The sequence below is a fragment of the Lipophrys pholis genome (genome assembly GCF_963383615.2).
Source record: "Lipophrys pholis genome assembly, chromosome: 21".
Taxonomy (NCBI): domain Eukaryota; kingdom Metazoa; phylum Chordata; class Actinopteri; order Blenniiformes; family Blenniidae; genus Lipophrys; species Lipophrys pholis.
In genome coordinates, this window is record NC_137649.1 from 19,649,402 (window position 1) to 19,667,290 (window position 17,889).

At 41.9% G+C, this 17,889-nt stretch overlaps 1 protein-coding gene across 1 annotated transcript; it reads left to right on the forward strand.

The window, feature by feature from the left end:
- Window positions 1-294: 294 nt before the first annotated feature.
- mmut (methylmalonyl CoA mutase) lies at window positions 295-17,752 on the forward strand. The gene is made up of 13 exons (XM_080490708.1): window positions 295-386; window positions 1,669-2,103; window positions 3,318-3,685; window positions 3,780-3,937; window positions 8,251-8,422; window positions 8,562-8,810; window positions 8,928-9,039; window positions 11,316-11,431; window positions 13,288-13,403; window positions 14,364-14,495; window positions 14,611-14,758; window positions 15,665-15,832; window positions 16,916-17,752. Exons 2-13 carry the CDS (start codon window positions 1,707-1,709, stop codon window positions 17,042-17,044), a joined length of 2,265 nt encoding a protein of 754 aa, XP_080346834.1. The 5' UTR covers window positions 295-386; window positions 1,669-1,706; the 3' UTR covers window positions 17,045-17,752.
- The last annotated feature ends 137 nt before the right edge of the window (window positions 17,753-17,889 follow it).

The window sequence follows — 17,889 nt, forward strand, 5'->3', positions numbered from 1 at the left end:
GAACTACTAAAGAAGTACACCAGGGAGCCAGTCACATACTCTATTATTAAAAGCCAGGCGATTGGGCTTTTGGAGAAGTGGCGCCTCCTAGCGGTACCACGAATAGTGACCCATGGTTACAAATAAATCTAATACGCTAAAAAGGCAAATGTTCATCCTGCATAAAACGATCTTAGATTAATGTCAGTTAATAAAGGCTGACAATTTTAGCTACAATATAAAATGTATGTCGCAGATCTCAACAATCTGGACTGTTTACATCCGGGTCCTGGTTCAAAGGTCACAGGGATGACTCTCTCATGTGATTGGCTGACGGTGAATGTTATGAAACCTCATTGGACGCACCAACGCTTGCCTTTTATCATCCAGCGATAGAACACAACAAGGTCAGAAATCTTCACCTGAATTACATAAAAATACTTAATGTGGGGTAAACACGGCTTTAAAACTTGTCAAGTTGCCAGCGTCGTTTTCCGCTTCTTGCAAATAGCTTGAGCCGAATAACGTGCTAACGGCTAGCTCACAAATGCTAAAGCAGCAGGTGAAAGTTAGCTCACAAACTTCAGTGTTTTTACAATTCAGTGCAACAAAACGCGCTTTTAATGTCGCTTTTAGTGATATACTCTCATCTTGTGCGCGCAATCTGATGAAAAATGTGTTGTATTGTTCTTTTTCTTGACCTTGTCGAGCCAACTCAAGGCTGAAAACTGGCTAACATTGTTTGCGTTATGCCAATAAAGTAGAAGAAAGACACCGTTTTAAAGTGTCTGTTCACTTGTAATGTTTCGCTGCAGCATCCCCTTTGCACTGTCACGTCAACAAATGGTTGGATTCCTATTATTATCTCCTTATAACCTTTCAATAGCTGTTCCTTGTTGTGAATTGTGCAGACTTGTCCTCACAAGGATAAAACATTACATCTATTGTTGTCTATACAGCCATGTTGTCTTTATGTGAGATCAATTTATGTCTTTATGTCTCTCCTGGATTTGGCTTTCTCTCGTATTCCTGTTCAGAAGTCTTTAAATGATCCACCTAAAACATTTAATCACTGAAGGCAACCTCAATCCATCTATATTGCTTTATCCTGTTCAGGGTAGCAGGTTGTTGGAGCCAACCCCAGCTGACTATGGGTGAAGACAGGGTACACCTTGACAGGTCGCCAGTCCATCAGAGGGCAAACAGAGAGACAGTCACCAGTTAACCTCACATCCATGTTTCGGTACTGTCGGAGGAAATAAGAGTACCTGAAACCCACACACATGGGGTGAACTTGCAAACTCCACATAAATATACTCGGGACAGGGCAAAACTTCTGGACTCACTTCCTGCGTTTCTTTGACTCTGCCATTTTTGATCACAAGTAGCAATTATTCCCTTTTGTCTGGCTTATTTAGTTAAAAAAGCAAAGTTGTTAAAGACAGCAGCTCAGGTTAGTGTTAGAATTGAGAGTACAGTTATAGTGAGGTGTAACTTATATGTGGGCCATTATCCATTATATATTTTGAATGTTGAGAAATGGCTTCATTCGAAATCTGAATGTTCTCTATAAAAATATTAAAGTTGAATCTTGCTTGTTGATATTTGCGTGTCTTAAATAGACGCAGAACCACGACCCTACTCCCATGTATGTGCTCAGTTGACCATCTAGTTTGTCTCTGCCTGCAGGTCACCCATGTGTGTCTGACTACGTCAACGATTAAACAATGCTGACTGCACAGAGGGCATGTGCAGCGCTGGCTGCCCGCCGCCTGCTCAGAGCTTCAGCCTCCTCGTCACACGCACACCGCTCTCTGATCCACACCTCAGTTTCCTGCCAGGACCAGGTTGAGCTGCATAAAGAATGGGCCAACCTCGCAAAGAAACAGCTGAAGGGGAAAGACCCCGAGGACCTGATCTGGCGCACACCTGAGGGACTCAACATCAAGCCCGTGTACACCAAAGCAGACACGGCGAGCAGCGCTGATGAGTTGCCAGGAGTGTTTCCTTACACTAGAGGGCCCTATCCTACCATGTACACTTACAGACCCTGGACTATCAGGCAGTATGCTGGCTTCAGCACAGTGGAGGAGAGCAACAAGTTTTATAAAGACAACATTAAAGGTATTAGACAGTTTAGACCTTTTTTTTTTTTTACTTTCTGTTTATATTGTTCCATATGTTTCATACACAGTGTTAATGTTATTTCTATTTACAAGTCACCAGTTCCATTTGATAGAGAGAGAATACTAAAAATACTCACTCCTAAATGCAGTATTACGCCAGAGGCTACACGTCAGATTACACCGTATGTATTCACTGCTTTATTAAAAAGGCATTAAGGCACTGCAGAATCATATAGATATGTCATATTGATTTTGTTTAGAAGTGTATGAACTAAACTTGCCTGAAGACGTTTAACCTTTATAAAGGCCATCGAAGCGCACATGGGATAACCATGATGATGAATTGTTATAGGGATTAAATGACAATTTAAGAATCAAAAAATCCATTTGATCTTCCCCTGATAATCACACTGAAATGTCATTTTTATTTTAAGATAAAGTGATTGTGCTTTAAAGGGTAGTTATGATACTTAACCCCCCCTTCAAATAACACATAAATAGAGATAGAACTTGTTGTTTTTCTTTCCTGTGCATTTGTACAAAAGTTGGTAAAATCATTTAGTATTTACAGGAAACTTTGGATGCACCGATAGCAGCTCTACAACGTTAAATGATGGGAGTGTATGTTATCGTAGATACAGAGATTGTGCAGAGGCAGTTTGCGGTAACGCATAGCTTTTGCGCATGGTTTGTGTATTGAGTATAAATTAGGCTTTTCTTGATGCTGCAGTGGTTACATCGATGGTTGTTTAAACATTCAGCCTTAGACTACTCCTTCCACTTCAGCAGGACGTACAGACCTGTTACAATAGCACGAAGAATCGAAGCACAAACTATGACAACCTTGCTCTCAAGTGGACTCTTTTGTAACTGAAAATGTTATGACAGAGTCACAGTCAATAAACCACTGATAAAGATGCAAGCAATATACTTAAAATTTCTGCTATTTTATTTTATCAGATATGTTGTAATGCCAAGACCAAGACAACTAATTAGTGAATGTTTCAACGTGAGCTAAATGTGTCCTGAAATTTGAAGGCATCAGATCAAAATGAAACATTTTGATTGTAATGGCATTTAATAAGTACTCTCATGGAAAATGCAAATTATGGTCTTTGGGCGAAATGGTTAGAAACAGCTCTGACTTTAACTCAAAAATCTCTTTGTGCATCTCTATTTTATTCCCTTCTGTATTCGGTTCGCTCCTTTCAGCCGGTCAGCAGGGTCTCTCGGTGGCCTTCGACCTCCCAACACACCGCGGTTATGACTCGGACAACCCCAGAGTCCACGGAGATGTCGGCATGGCCGGAGTGGCCATAGACACAGTTGAGGACATGAAGATGCTCTTCGATGAAATCCCTCTGGAGAAGATGTCCGTTTCCATGACGATGAACGGAGCGGTGATCCCCGTGCTGGCCATGTTCATCGTCACCGGGGAGGAGCAGGGTGTGCCTAAAGCCAAACTGACTGGCACAATCCAAAATGATATTCTGAAGGAGTTCATGGTACGCAACACTTATATTTTCCCCCCGGAGCCTTCCATGCACGCCATCGCCGACATTTTTGCCTATACCTCCAAGGTATGTGCCACATGTGTCAGTGAGTAACCTGCACACAACATGAACTGTTGGTTATGATTTAATTGGTTTCCTGACATGATGATTCCGTCCACAGCACATGCCCAAGTTCAACTCCATATCCATCAGTGGCTACCATCTTCAGGAGGCTGGAGCCGACGCTATCCTAGAAGTGGCCTACACCATCGCCAACGGCCTGGAGTACTGCCGCACGGGGCTGAAAGCAGGCTTAACCATCGATGAGTTTGCTCCAAGGTACAAAACTTTCAAACGTTAATAAATACAGTTTGGATCGACAGTAGGTGTTAGTTTTAAGTGTAGGTTAACTATGCAGTTTTTCTATATACTCAACAGAAATGCCAGCAGTGGTTCTGCCTTGATTTGGTTCTAGCTTATGCTTCCATAGAATAGAAGTAGGATGAGCAAGTCCACCTATGGGGTGTTCTTTATATGCTTCAGTCAATTGTATCCTAATGAAATAGGAAACTTTCTTGTTCATTCATTCATTCATATTACTGGGGAGGTCAGTTCACGACTAGTTCTCATTTGAAATGTTTTGCTGGCCAAGAGGCAGCAAGGAGTCACAAAATAAACATAGCAAATATATACATGGATACCATAATTCAGTGTCAAACAATCTTAAAAGAAAAAAAGTATTAACAGTGTTTACAGTGATATATATATTAAGAAACAAATAGATATAAGCTGAAAGCAAGCGGAGTAATCCTTCGATATTGATTGTATTTGTGAAAGAGAAGAACAGATTAAATACAGAAAGGTTAAAGGTCTGTTGCTGATGATTTCATTTGCACCAGAAAACTGAAATGAGAAACGACCAAAGCAGGCTCGAGCTTTAGGTGTGGCCAGACTGATGACTCTACCAGAACATAAACTGCAAACATTGAGTTTAAAAGAGGCTGTCGATTAAGAGTTTTCCCAACAAATGAAATGAAATCAGTGAGTTTGTCTGTGTGCATGAAGAGAAGGTCAGTTTATCAGGGAATACAGGCAGCAGTGGTGAGTGCTGAATGGAGCTCCATTCATGAAGCAGATAGCAACATGGTAAATAACATTCAGCTTAAAGTAGTTTTTGACGCAGATCTGTAGATCGCCATAATCTCAGATTGGATCTCAGGTCCTATTTCTTTTGGATTTTTATTGTGGGAAAATGCTTGGAATGGAGTAGAACTGCAAGCAAGACATAAAAGTAAATGTAAAAACCCATGAGCACTTTCTGGTCGGAGCGAGTAGATCCCCAGGTCCTTGTCTCTGCGTTTGGTGACTCTAAATTGCCCGTAGGTGTTAATGTGGCTGTCCTCCCCCTTCACCGGGCTTCATATTCAGCTGGGATCGGCTCCAACATACTGCGACCCTGAGTTGGGAAAGTTGCATAAAAGAGGGATGGATGGCTCACTTGCAATAATAAGTGTGTTACAAAGAACAGTACAAACTTATGCCTTTTATTCGGCTGCGAAATGCAACAACATTGCAAAAAATATGTTGAGTGCTTTTGTGGCTTTAAGCTCAGAAAATACGATCCTGCTTTCTTTAAACACTACATGGTTTGTATGACGAGTGAAGAGAAAAGAAAAGAAAAGTGGCGGACCAGAGAAAATCTCTCTCTCACTCTGTGTTCCATCACAATGTGACACAGACTGCAGAAAAGCTCCACCTCGTTTGTTTTTGTAGCGTTGTAACTTTTGAAATCATGCTGGATGTGCAGCAGCTTCTGGTCATTTGTGTTTATGCCTTCAATGCGACAAATTAGGGGGAAAAAAACCCCAAAAAAACATTCAGTCTGCGCTAATATTTTCAAGTTATAAACTTTCTGGAGGAAGCAGAAAGAGTTCACTCAACTCTGAGCAAAGAGTCACTCTGTCAGCTTGGGATCATAGATCACCTCACTGCAGTTACAATTTTCAATTTTACTTGTGGTGAAGACCGGAACATTAAGAAAAGAGAGGAAGCTCCTGTGGGAGAGAATCGCTGCCCACGTCAGTGCATAAATTGATCTGTGGAGTCATTCATTCAACATTAGATCATACTCAGCAGTGCGTAATGGGAGAGAAATTAGGCAGGGGCCTTGCTGTTCTGTTAAATGACAGAGCGTGCCATAAAATGGACGTGTTCAATTGTGCAGCCACCAGGGAATGATAATATATCTGATCGGGGTCTAATAATCCCGTCCTGCTGTGAAGCTTTGTGAATTAATTCAGCTTCATCTTTGATCTGGTAAACGAGGAAAAGACAGACCATGTCCGACTCCTGCTCGGGACTCTGTGGGAAGGGAGGAGATTAAAAGAAATCCAAGCAGGTTAGTTGCGCAGAGCCCGTTACCACGGTGACCGACACAAAGTTTGAATTCGGGTTAAACAAACTTTTCTTCTACCTCAAGAATTGCAGATAATACTTCACGTTTTATCTCTGAATGACACATCAGCTGCTTATATGAGAGCGGAAGCTTTAACCAGGAGTCATTCAATGCCTAACAAAATAAGTACATTGCTATAACATCTTACACAATTCTAGAACTCTGTTAGCACTGCAATGTTTATTACTCTTCCACTAAAACTGCTGCCTTCCCCTATATTTGTTAAAGCAACAGATGGTAGAGCCTGAATCAACATTAAATACAGGCCCGGCGGAAAGGCACCAATACAAATCCAAACATTGTTGTACTCATTATGCAAATTAATACCATTAAACACAATCTTATTAAACGATCCAAAGTATGAAGACTCTGAAGGAGCTTCATAACATATTTTGTACAAGCTCCTTTTGTAGGTAAACACAGTTAGTAGTTCGGTCATTGGAATGATCAACACTTCATGTTTTGGAAGGGATTTATTTTGTTTAAGTTAAAAAAAAAGACAAATGAACGGTGGAAGATGACCAGCTCCTCCGACTGAGCAGCAATAAGCAGCATGTCCAGAGCATCTTCAGTACATTCAAGGCTCCTCATGTGAATAGTTGCCATAGCTGAAGGTTCCAGGTTCCAGCAGTATCTCCGGTCTCCCGTTTCTCGCCGCTCCCTTTCAATTATGCCATTGTTATAACAGCCGAGTTACATGAGCGCCGGAAACTCGAGAGCATCTTCAGGGTCTGTCTTCTCGTAATAGCTTCAGAGGCATTTGCTCCGAGTCACCGTCGCGTGTCATTCAAGTGTTTTCCTGTCCAAACCTATTACTTTTCTTTACAGCCAATTGATCAAATTTGTTCTTCGCTAACGCTTCGATCTCACCCCTTGGACCCATAATGGTGACATTTTTCATCCATTTCGACATTTCTTTCTTTACTTTGGTCGGCGGCTCATAGTTGTTCCATCATAGTGTTTTTGAAGCAAGAAAGTCAGAAAAGGATGGATGGATGTGTTTTTTTCATTGTTGATGAAGATAAAGAGCAGAGGCATTCAAGATGATTCACTGCACAGCGGGTATGCAGCTATTACATAATTACAGCATTTGTCTGATTTTAGTGAGCCAGTTCATGCCAATTATCCTATAGTTTTCCAGATAGCTTATGCTTGTGACTGGATTACATACTCAGCAGTTCATTTATTCAGAAAGCCATGTCATTAGCAAACCAATAGTGTTTATGACCATTATAATTATCATATTAAGCAGTTCAAAGAACAGAAAATACCCTGTATTGTCACAGTTCAGACTTTATTTATGCCAAATGGGCAATTCATTTGCTGCTTTATCACATGCAAACAGAAAACAATCAATCAATCAATCGATAACTAAATAAAGGAAATAATCAAGATATAGTCAAGACACTTGTTGTCATATGTGATAAACAGACATTTACAATGTACAATGAAAAAAGGACACTCAGGCCCTTCGAGGCCACATATAAAAAGCTAATGAATGAAATCATAGAATCCAATAATGGAATTAAGTAAATAAATAGTAAAATAGGGGATGTAGTGCAAAATGGGTCTGTGTTCTCAGTATATATAGTATTTTGTCTGTTTTTGTCATTATTTCTTTTACTTACTATGAATTACTTCTACTAACATCCAATGTATTTATAACATATGCATATGTCGCCATGGCTAGTTTACTGCTGTAGTTGTTGTACGGTTTAATAAATGCCATATTCAGACAGGTTTATGGGTTAAAAAGATTTGGACATTGATTTCTGATAGGTCAGCCATCGTCACTAGTATGTGCTATATTAGGTTTGGCTCGGGAGAGTTCGACTGAAGATGCCAGATACCGTTGGTGAAAACCAAAGGGACACAGAGACAGGAACACTGAAGCAGCGACGTACAGGAGAAACAGCCACGCAGAGGCACAGAAACAATCGGACCGACAACCAAAAGAGACATGAAAAGCCCATTACGTTATTTACCTGAGCCACCAGGTGACGACGATCACACACTCAGGCACAGGTGAAGAGAGTTAGAATCTCAAAAATAAAAAACATGAGACTGAACTTGAACCTTGACACGTTCAGCCAGGTGCAGAAATGACTTAAATCAAACACTTTTCATGAGTTTGTCTGTGGATTTGTGATACAGTGCATGTGTTGTGACTCTGATTTGATTCTGTGCTCTTTGTCAGATTATCGTTCTTCTGGGGTATCGGGATGAATTTCTACATGGAGATTGCCAAGCTGAGAGCAGCCAGGAAATTATGGTCCACTCTCATTCGGGAGAACTTCCAGCCCAAAAATGCCAAGTCCCTCCTCCTGCGTACACACTGCCAGACCTCAGGCTGGTCTCTGACTGAACAAGTAAATACAAATTACCCAAAGCTCTGGCGAGTCCCGCAGAAGACTTAAAATTTGAGCGCCGAACTAGTTTATGCTAGAAAAGCTGAGACACAAGTTAATGTTGGAATACCGATTGACTGCGTTGCCATGTGACCCGCAGGATCCGTACAACAATGTGGTGCGCACGGTGATCGAAGCCATGGCGGCCGTGTTCGGGGGCACGCAGTCACTGCACACCAACTCTTTCGATGAAGCTCTGGGTTTGCCCACTGTGAAGAGCGCTCGCATTGCCAGGAACACGCAGATCATCATCCAGGAGGAGTCGGGCATCCCCAAAGTGGCCGATCCCTGGGGGGGGTCACACATGATGGAGGCGCTCACCGATGACGTCTATAATAAAGCTCTGATGGTTTGTCCACAACATTGCAGGACTAGAGTTTACCGTTTAATGAGCCTTATTGTTATTAAAACAAAATCACCACCTTATACGACACTCATGCGTTCGCTTCATGTTTTTGTCTAACAGTTCATTAAGGACATCGAGGAGATGGGCGGTATGGCCAAGGCGGTGTCGGAGGGAATACCGAAACTTCGTATTGAGGAATGTGCTGCACGGAGACAGGCGCGTATTGATTCAGGTACTGTACCAATCTGTGATCCTCGCATTGCTTGAACACGTAACAGACTCCCATGTTTTTATCTTGCCTGCTCTGTTCTCTGCCACTTATCCCAGAAAGGCAGTGGCCCTTATGGTTGACCAGTTACTTTGTGCTCGGAGGGTGTTTCCCCTGCAGGGCCTGTTTTGGCCCACGGGTCTTATGTTTGACATCCCTTGATTAGAGACCCCATTTCTTAATTCATATACTGATCTAGTAAAGCATGATGGCCTCATTCTTTATCCCCAACCTGAAATTAAGCAAAAGTCACATTGCCTGACATGTTTTACTTCTTGCTTGTTGTTTATCTTTTTTAAAGTTTGATTTCCTTTTTACATTGTTGGCCTTTCAAACTATTAACATCAGAGCTCTCTTGTTCTACGATCTTGGTATTGCAATAAGAATATCCTATTTCAATGCCTTAATCCATCCATCTTATTCACTGTAGGTCACCATTCCATCACAAGGCAAACACAGAGCGTTTAAACAACCACACACACCCACATTCAGACATCATGTGGGAGGAAATCCAGTGTATCCAGAGAACATAAAACTGCACACAAACGGCCCCAAGCCAAACTCTCCGAATTTTCTCTCGACCAAGCGTGACGGCTAACCTCTACACCACAGTATAGACTTAACATGAAGCTCACTCATAAATGAGATGTGCTGCTGCATTTGCTTGCTTATTTTTGTATTTGTGCGTTTGATTATCAGTCTATGCTTATAGTATCTGAAAAGTACTGCCCTGGTTTGTTTGGTTCCACAACGGCTTCTTGTTAGAAGGTGTATCGCTTGTAATTATGTCATTATGTCATCAACAAGGGTATTTAGCTGGAAACTTATGAAATATAAATGAATACTTATGAAAGTCTTGTAAATTAATTTTGCTTGTATATTAACGGTATGCGAAACATTTGGATTTTCTGAGTTTTGTGGTATTATCGGCCTTAAAATGTGATCGGATGTACCTCTCGGTCAGGGGTGTCAAACATAAGGCCCACGGGAAGTTTTTGGGACATTCCACTGTATTTTGCAGGTTTCATTAAAATTGCCTTTATATTGAAATTGTAGTCCTTTTCCGCAATTATTGTTTGGTTTTTCAAAAATATAGACATTTTCATCATGTATACTCTGCAGTACAAGAAAGAAAAACTTAAATTTAAAGGTTTTTATGGCATTACTTTACCGGTCCGGCTTACTCAAGAGGAAATCAGGCTGCATGTGGCCCCTGATGTAAATTGTGTTTGACACTCCTGATCCAAGTGTTTCACGGGGATTGTTTAGATAACACACACACACACACACACACACACACACACACACACACACACACACACACACACACACACACACACACACACACGTGATTCAGTCAAGTCTTCTGGTCGCGATTGTTCCCACACACACTGGTGGCGAGCGTCATTGGAGAGACTATTCGACAAGACCGTCAAATAAAAAGCGTCTCACACCATTTCGATATGAAACCAAATCCAGGGGAACGGCGCACTCTGGCGTGTAAACTGCCTCAGTGTAATCAGGGAGTTTATTTGCGGCTTTTTCTTTGTCAGCATGTGAAAATGTTCTTTACTCGCATCGTATGAGGTGATGAGCAACACAGGCTGAGCAGGTTTGCTTGATAATCCCTCTGATTCCTACTCTCATTGTTATTCATTGGCTTTCTGTATTACCTCGGCTGCACATCTCTGCTGACAGCTTCTTTTTCTTTTCTTTTTTTTACCCCCACCACTTGATGGACTTTGAATTCTGATAGACTGATGTTATGCTGGGATCTAATATTTAATTTTTCCTTCCCATGGGCTCTAAACAGTAGGATTGTACCTTGTAGGATTTGAAGAAGCAGAATTTTAAGCTTTAGTCTCTTTAAGAATTTAATTGGCACTAACTGCTTTGTTGATTGTTTCCAACGACATGACATGACACAGATGATAATATGCACTCAAAGATTTGATTGTGCAGCTTTAGGGGGAAAAAAGACATTACTGATATTTGTCTGATATTCACTGTAAGCTTTCTATTCTGATCTCATTTCACTGTGCATTTTCAGTTTGGCCACCAATAGACCTTTTTTTTTTTTTCTATTTGAAATCAAAACTGTCCTTGTTTTGCTCCTTCTGAAGAATTTTCAAAGCCTGCGTTCGGATGACCTTCACAATGAGGTCGAGGCTGAGTATTTCCCTTTTTGTGGCAGGCGCTTAATGATGCCTTTTCTTTTTTTCTTCCTTAATGTTCTTCAGGATCAGAAGTCATTGTTGGAGTGAACAAGTACCGTCTGGCGAAAGAAGAGACCGTGGAGGTGCTGGCCATAGATAACACGGTCGTGCGTCAGAAACAGATTGAAAAGCTGAAAAAGGTCAGTGGTGCAGTCGAAAGATAACTCTGTTCTGGACGACCGTCAGAATGTTTGAAAACTCCACAAAATGTCAGATTAAAAAAAATCTATTTTAAGGATGTGGTTTAGTATTGACTTATTAAACTGCATTTTCGAAGGTCTTTTCTAATCTGTAACATATATCCTGAGAGCGATAATGCAAAGTGACTCTGCAGGCAGTTCCCGATGTGTAATTGAAGCGAGCTGACAGCGAAGCTTTCATCGCAGGGCTGACGCACGATAAAATGTCATTTCTTTTTGAGAGGGCCTTTTAAGATGAGTATTTCCACACTGCGTGGCCGCAGCTGAACACCCTTCACTGTAACTGTTGAAGACGACTGTTGAAGACATTGCACTGCATTACTGTCTTCAAACCACGCCAGCATTAAAACCATGAATCCGGCCAGATCAAAGATGGACACAATCAGATTCTAGTTTACAGTTTTTAAGCATGCGTGAAAGTCATATTTAAATTTGAGAAGCACCAAACACACTGCGGTAGCAGCTTTTTTCATCTTCTTTCTTTTTCTGTTTAGTTTTTTTTCTTTTAAAGGGTTTTATAATTGTGACTAAACAGGAATGAAATTGGTTTCCCATCATTGATGATGGCTGGGAACATTTCTAACAACAATATGATGAACGAACTTACTTGTTTGGTAAAAAAAGGTAAATCTTTACGTATAGTAACCTAGTTCCTGTTGAGTATTTTTAAAAGCATGTCATTTATGTGCTATGATATGTAAACATTTTCAAAACGTCATCATAGATTGTCAAAACGTGTCCTTGTTGCTGGTTTTTTTTAACTGTAATTCACCTTTTTATTTGTGGACTTGTGGTTTTAAAAATGCAAACAGGACTTCATATCCATCAGTGAGCTGTACTGGCTTCATCCAAGTAGTTAAAAACTCGAGCATAATGCAGCAATTATTGAGAAAAAGTTCAGTTGCACTAGATCAGGTTCATCCCAGGGTTAACCCACGCACACTCTCCATCTTTGGCCCATTCAGAGTCATCAATAAACCCGTCTCGCATGTCTTGAGATTGTAGGTAGAAGCAAAAACTTTTGAAAGGAATATGATTCAGACGTAAAAAAGGCTCGGGCTTAGAGTCTGACATAGCCTGAGGACCAGCTGTCATTGGTGTGTCAGGCTCTCATAGTCCGATGACACCGACCTTCACCCCGACTCCAGTGCCTCCGACTTCCAATCGGAGTGACGGCTATGAAAAACAAGTGGATGCGAGTGAGGACTGACGAGAGGTCTTCAGTGTGTCTGGGACTCGGCTGTTGTTGACAGGCTGACAGCCGGAGTGAGTTTGCAGGATGACGAGCTCCTGACACCTTTTTTTTTTTCTATTTTGTTTCTGCCAGTGCAGCGATTTTGATTGAAAAATAAATGACATCTTTTTTTTTTTTTAATGTAGAAAAAATCCAAGATAATCGTGTACATGTTGATGACCCGACCGATCATCACTCTTACTATAATTAGGAGGCGTGGCTTTGTTGGGATTTTGATGTTCAATGAGCGACTGCTCCTGCACCTTTTTCCAACAAAACTTCAAGATCTGGCAGTTCTTCTAATTTTACTGACGGGAGTTTATAACCTTTTGGTGAATCTCTGTGAGGGGACGGTTGTACAGCAGGAGTCCTGTGGGCCACTGAAGGACTAAAACAATGACAGTATTTCATTTAGGTCTGTCAGCTCTGCAGCTTTACTTGCTATCTCACCAGGAAGATCCTCAACTCTTTTACCGCTTTGATTAAAAAATCAAGCTTTAAGTGAGCTCTGTTTGTTTCCTATATGCACGGTTTCCTATTTTGTTGTGCTGTATTCCTTCAGGTGAGGGAGAGCCGTGACCCGGAGGCTGCGAAGAAGTGCCTGGCCGCCATCGAGGACTCTGCCCGAACCAGAGAGGGAAATCTTTTAGCCCTGGCTGTGGAGGCGGCGCGAGCCAGGTGCAAAGCCTTTTCCACGTTTACCCTAAAGTCAGCTGCTGGTACCTGAGCTCGTATAGATCCGTGATCCGATTCCCTTGGGTGTCGTGTTCTGACTGGGATGAAACGACGGATGTGTTTGTTGGATTTGGCACATATCAATGTTTCACATACTCGCAGTAACATGATCAATAATGTGTTTTTCTTCCTGTTGTTAAACAACCGGTCATCACTTTTTCTCTTATACCTTAAAGCTGCCATAAGCTGTTCACAACACGACCAGACAAGAAACGGGATGGGAAACACTGCATCCGTCGGGAAAATTTGTGTACATTTTTGGTTAGATGCAGCTCGCTGAGGAAGTCTGATTCTGTCCTTTGTGCAGCAGGCCGTTTGATTGTGATTGCTGGAGATGGTATTGATTCCACATGTAGGTCACATGTGAGATTAAGTCTTACTGGTGTGTCCAATGCTGTCAAATATACTCAGTGTTCAGTTTTTGAATCCCCTCCCCTCTACACACACACACACACACACACACACACACACACACACACACACTGAGAACAGATATTTTTTTTCCCCCCCACTGTGTTGTGTGCAGCATTGTGTGAAGAATCCACATGCTGATCGCAGACCATCTGCCCAGAGGCACGTGCAAGGCCTGGCTGGGAATACTTAATATCACAACTTTATACATCCCATCGTTTGCTGTCATCCCTTTCGCTTTATAACAGTCTGTACTCTCACATATGGGCACAACTGACTCAATAGTTTACATCTCTCCTGTTAACCGAGTGATCTTGAAATTACATCTAAGTTGCTGCTTCATTACATTCATACATTTTCTTTTATTCTTGCAGACAATTACCCACACTAAAAGGAAATGTGGGATCCAATTATAAGAAATGGGGGGAAATTAGCATTTAGATGATTGAAAGTGAATCAATGACCTTGTCTTTGGCGATATCCTCCTTTCAGATGCTCGGTGGGTGAAATCACTGACGCCATGAAGGCAGTGTTTGGAGAGCACAAAGCCAGCACCAGGATGGTGAGCGGCGCTTATCGCAGCGAGTACGGAGAGCATGAAGAGATCTCGTTGGCCCTCAACAGGTAGGTACAAAAAAAAGCAAGCGTTATGATCTTCATCCAGATTGCGTGGCTGGTTAGTTCATGTAAGTCTCTTCTCATCACCACTCCCCCCCCCCCCCCCTCTGTAAAATCGTAGAGTTGCAGACTTTAACAGACTTGAGGGCAGAAATCCTCGACTGCTGGTGGCGAAGATGGGGCAGGACGGCCACGACAGGGGAGCCAAAGTCATCGCCACTGGGTTTGCCGACCTGGGCTTTGATGTTGACATCGGACCGTTGTTTCAGGTCAGTGTCACACAGACTGACTCATGAAGGCGAAACGGTTCACGTGAGAGGAATCAACCCTTTTATTTCTGGATAGTTTTGTCCAAACGCTTGTTGAGTTGTTGCAACTTCCCTGTTGACGGACTCTGTCGCATCTTAAAATCTCACTTCACAATAGTTAAAAGTCACTGCAATAGCAATCCAACTTAGTCATCCATCCGCATGAATATCTGTGCACTCGCCGTTGTTGATGTTCATAGTGTATCGTATGTCTGTGTAGTTTTATTACAAAAAACGCAGAAAAAAGGATGCGTTTTCACTTGAAATGTTGTCTTTTCTTGTGGCCTGCTCCTCACCGCTCAGCGTAATATCAAATCTGAACACAGCAAATATTAAAAGTGAGATTAAACGGTGTGTGATATGCTGAAGCCTGTTGTTGCCACATGCCCATGACGAGATACTGTGCACCTTCAGCTGACCTTTTAGTTGTATTCAGAGGATCCGGCAACATGCTTGTTGGGCATAGGCTGCTAAAATTTCGCCCCGGAGGTTTTATCCAGTTTAAATAAAAACACCAGATGTCAAACTGGTTGGCATAATTTCTTGACCCGAGTTCACGTGATGTGCTGCAGAGCCTCGGGCAGCATTAGAAACAAATAAGGACTTACACATCGAATCAAAAAAAACCTCAGCTATTTGTAGCCTCGCTTATGAAAGAATATATTCAGACCAACTCAGAAAAAAATTAAAAGTTTTTTTTTTGTTTGTTTTTAACTCTATACCCGACTGATGTTACATACAGTCTCCACGCAGCAGCTTATTGATTATTTGAAGGACTTCAGCTTGTTTGCCGGCACTCATTGCTCCCCGTTGCCGTGTGTTGTGTCCTCATTCCGCCGCTTCCCGTCTGCGTCTTGGATTGTGCAGACCGCGCCGGAGGTCGCCCAGCAGGCGGTGGATGCAGACGTCCACTGCGTCGGCGTCAGCACGCTGGCCGCCGGACACAAGACGCTCGTCCCCGAGCTCATCAAAGAGCTACGGAAGCTGGACCGGCCGGATATCCTCGTCATCTGCGGAGGCGTCATCCCACCGCAGGTGAGATCGGTCACGCAAAGCGCACGGGCGGACGGGCTTTCAACATCAACTTGTTTTTTTCGAAGGAGCGTCTGAAGCCACACATGAATGATTCTGTTCAGATGTCAGGGAAAACGAGCGGAAGGGGAAGCGAAACGCAAAATATTTATTTGCTTGTGTGCAAAATTTCTTAACGCTGATGAAAGTTTCTTCCCGTGTGGGAGGAAAGGAGCAGCGGAAGCTTGATTTCTGCATCGCCTGCAGCATGACCTCGGGCTTTCTTTATGTTGTGCAGAATAGTGTGACAGGCAAGCACACATATGTAAGCACACGAGCAGGCTGTCATAATCCCGGACACATATAATTACACCTACAGTGGGCTGTCATTGATTATTGCATGCTGGGAAATCCCATTTTCATCCTATGCTGTCCTCGGCAATCGTTAATGTGGAAAACATTTTTAATCCTTTTACCTTTGGGGATGCTTTTATTATTAATATTTGCATTATTAAGAGCAAAGTCACATATTCACTATGATTGCATGCTTTGGGATTACGGATACGCTTTTACTAATCCAGAACAAAAGTTTTTGAACAGGGTGGATTAGTGGTTCGTACTTTTGTCTCACAGCGAGAAACTTCTAGGTTCGAGGGTAGTGAGATCAGCATTACATTAATTATGAACTCCCTAGATGATCAGAACATGTATCTTAGTCTTTACTCAATTGAATTCAAGAAACATTATTGGAGCTGGAGCTTTTTCAATCCTCACTATAATTTGCTTTCGGTGATTTTAAGGCTTGACGCACGGATTACCACGGTTTGAAGTCTATAAAGTTGGAAAAGACATTTCCCTCTTTTTGTTTCCATAAAAATATGCCATGAATAATTTCCTGGGTGTGCAGTGGCTCGCACTCGACGTGCGGAAATGTACGTTTTCTCTTTACATGTGGTTATTTTCTCCCACAGTCTTAAAAACATTCATTTAAGGATAATTGGTGCCTCTGCATTGCCTGGAGTTGTGTCGTTGGCATAAAGTGGCGTCGAAGACGCGGGGTGGACCCGTAGAGCTAATCTGTGCACTGCTACCTCTGCGTTTGTGCAGGACTACGAGTTCCTGTACCAGAGCGGCGTGTCCGCCATCTTCGGCCCTGGAACCAGGATCCCGAATGCCGCAGTCGAGGTGATCGACAACATCGAGAAGAGCCTGGAAAACCAGCGGCAGGCGATGTGAAGACAATACAAACTGTTAGTTTTACAAATGAGAGTCCACAGAATGTGTTTTCATTCATCATGTAAAAAAAAAAAAAAAAAAAGAAATTAAATCTTCTTAAATACTTTTCTGATGATCACATTAGTTTGTGTGTCTGATTAAACTTTAATCACTAATTCTTCTGTCGGTTTTCATTGCTCTCCACGTCGTCACTGCATCATCCAGACTGTTGGATGATGTTCTGTAAATATCCCACAAATAACAGACTATACAGGTCAATGCAACTATTTCTACATTTGTGACACAAATACTGCCAGAAAGCCATCGGCCACCCTATTTGTATTCAGATTGGGATTATTGTTTGAGATTAGTTTGTTCAAAAATTTGTGTTTTTCTCCCATCCGAGGAAAAAAAACAACAAACCTGCTCTGGATGTAATGTTTCCATGTCTGTGTATTTTGCAGTGACGCACCTCGTGGCTCTGCAGAGATTGAAGTGATTGACTGTGCCTTTTACTTAGGAGAACATTATCATGCTGATTATAGACTGCTGTTTGGATCTCCTGCTTCCTAACATCATCTGAACTCAACCAACCTTTGTTCAAGAAAGACACGATGAAGCAGTGAATGAAAGTGTTATTTTTCTACTTGTGCCCGAGAAGGAGGTGCAGTATTTTTTTTTGTTGTTTTTTTTCTTCTTACGGTCAAAATAAAACCCATGAACTCTAAACGTCAAAGTGTTGCAGTTTGATGTGAAATGTGATAAGCTCTGGGTTGTAATGTTTTGTTTTGTTTTCTGATTTAAAGTGAGTGGTCCATCTATAGGATGAGCAAATTGTCAAAATCGAAAGAAAAACATTTTTTTCC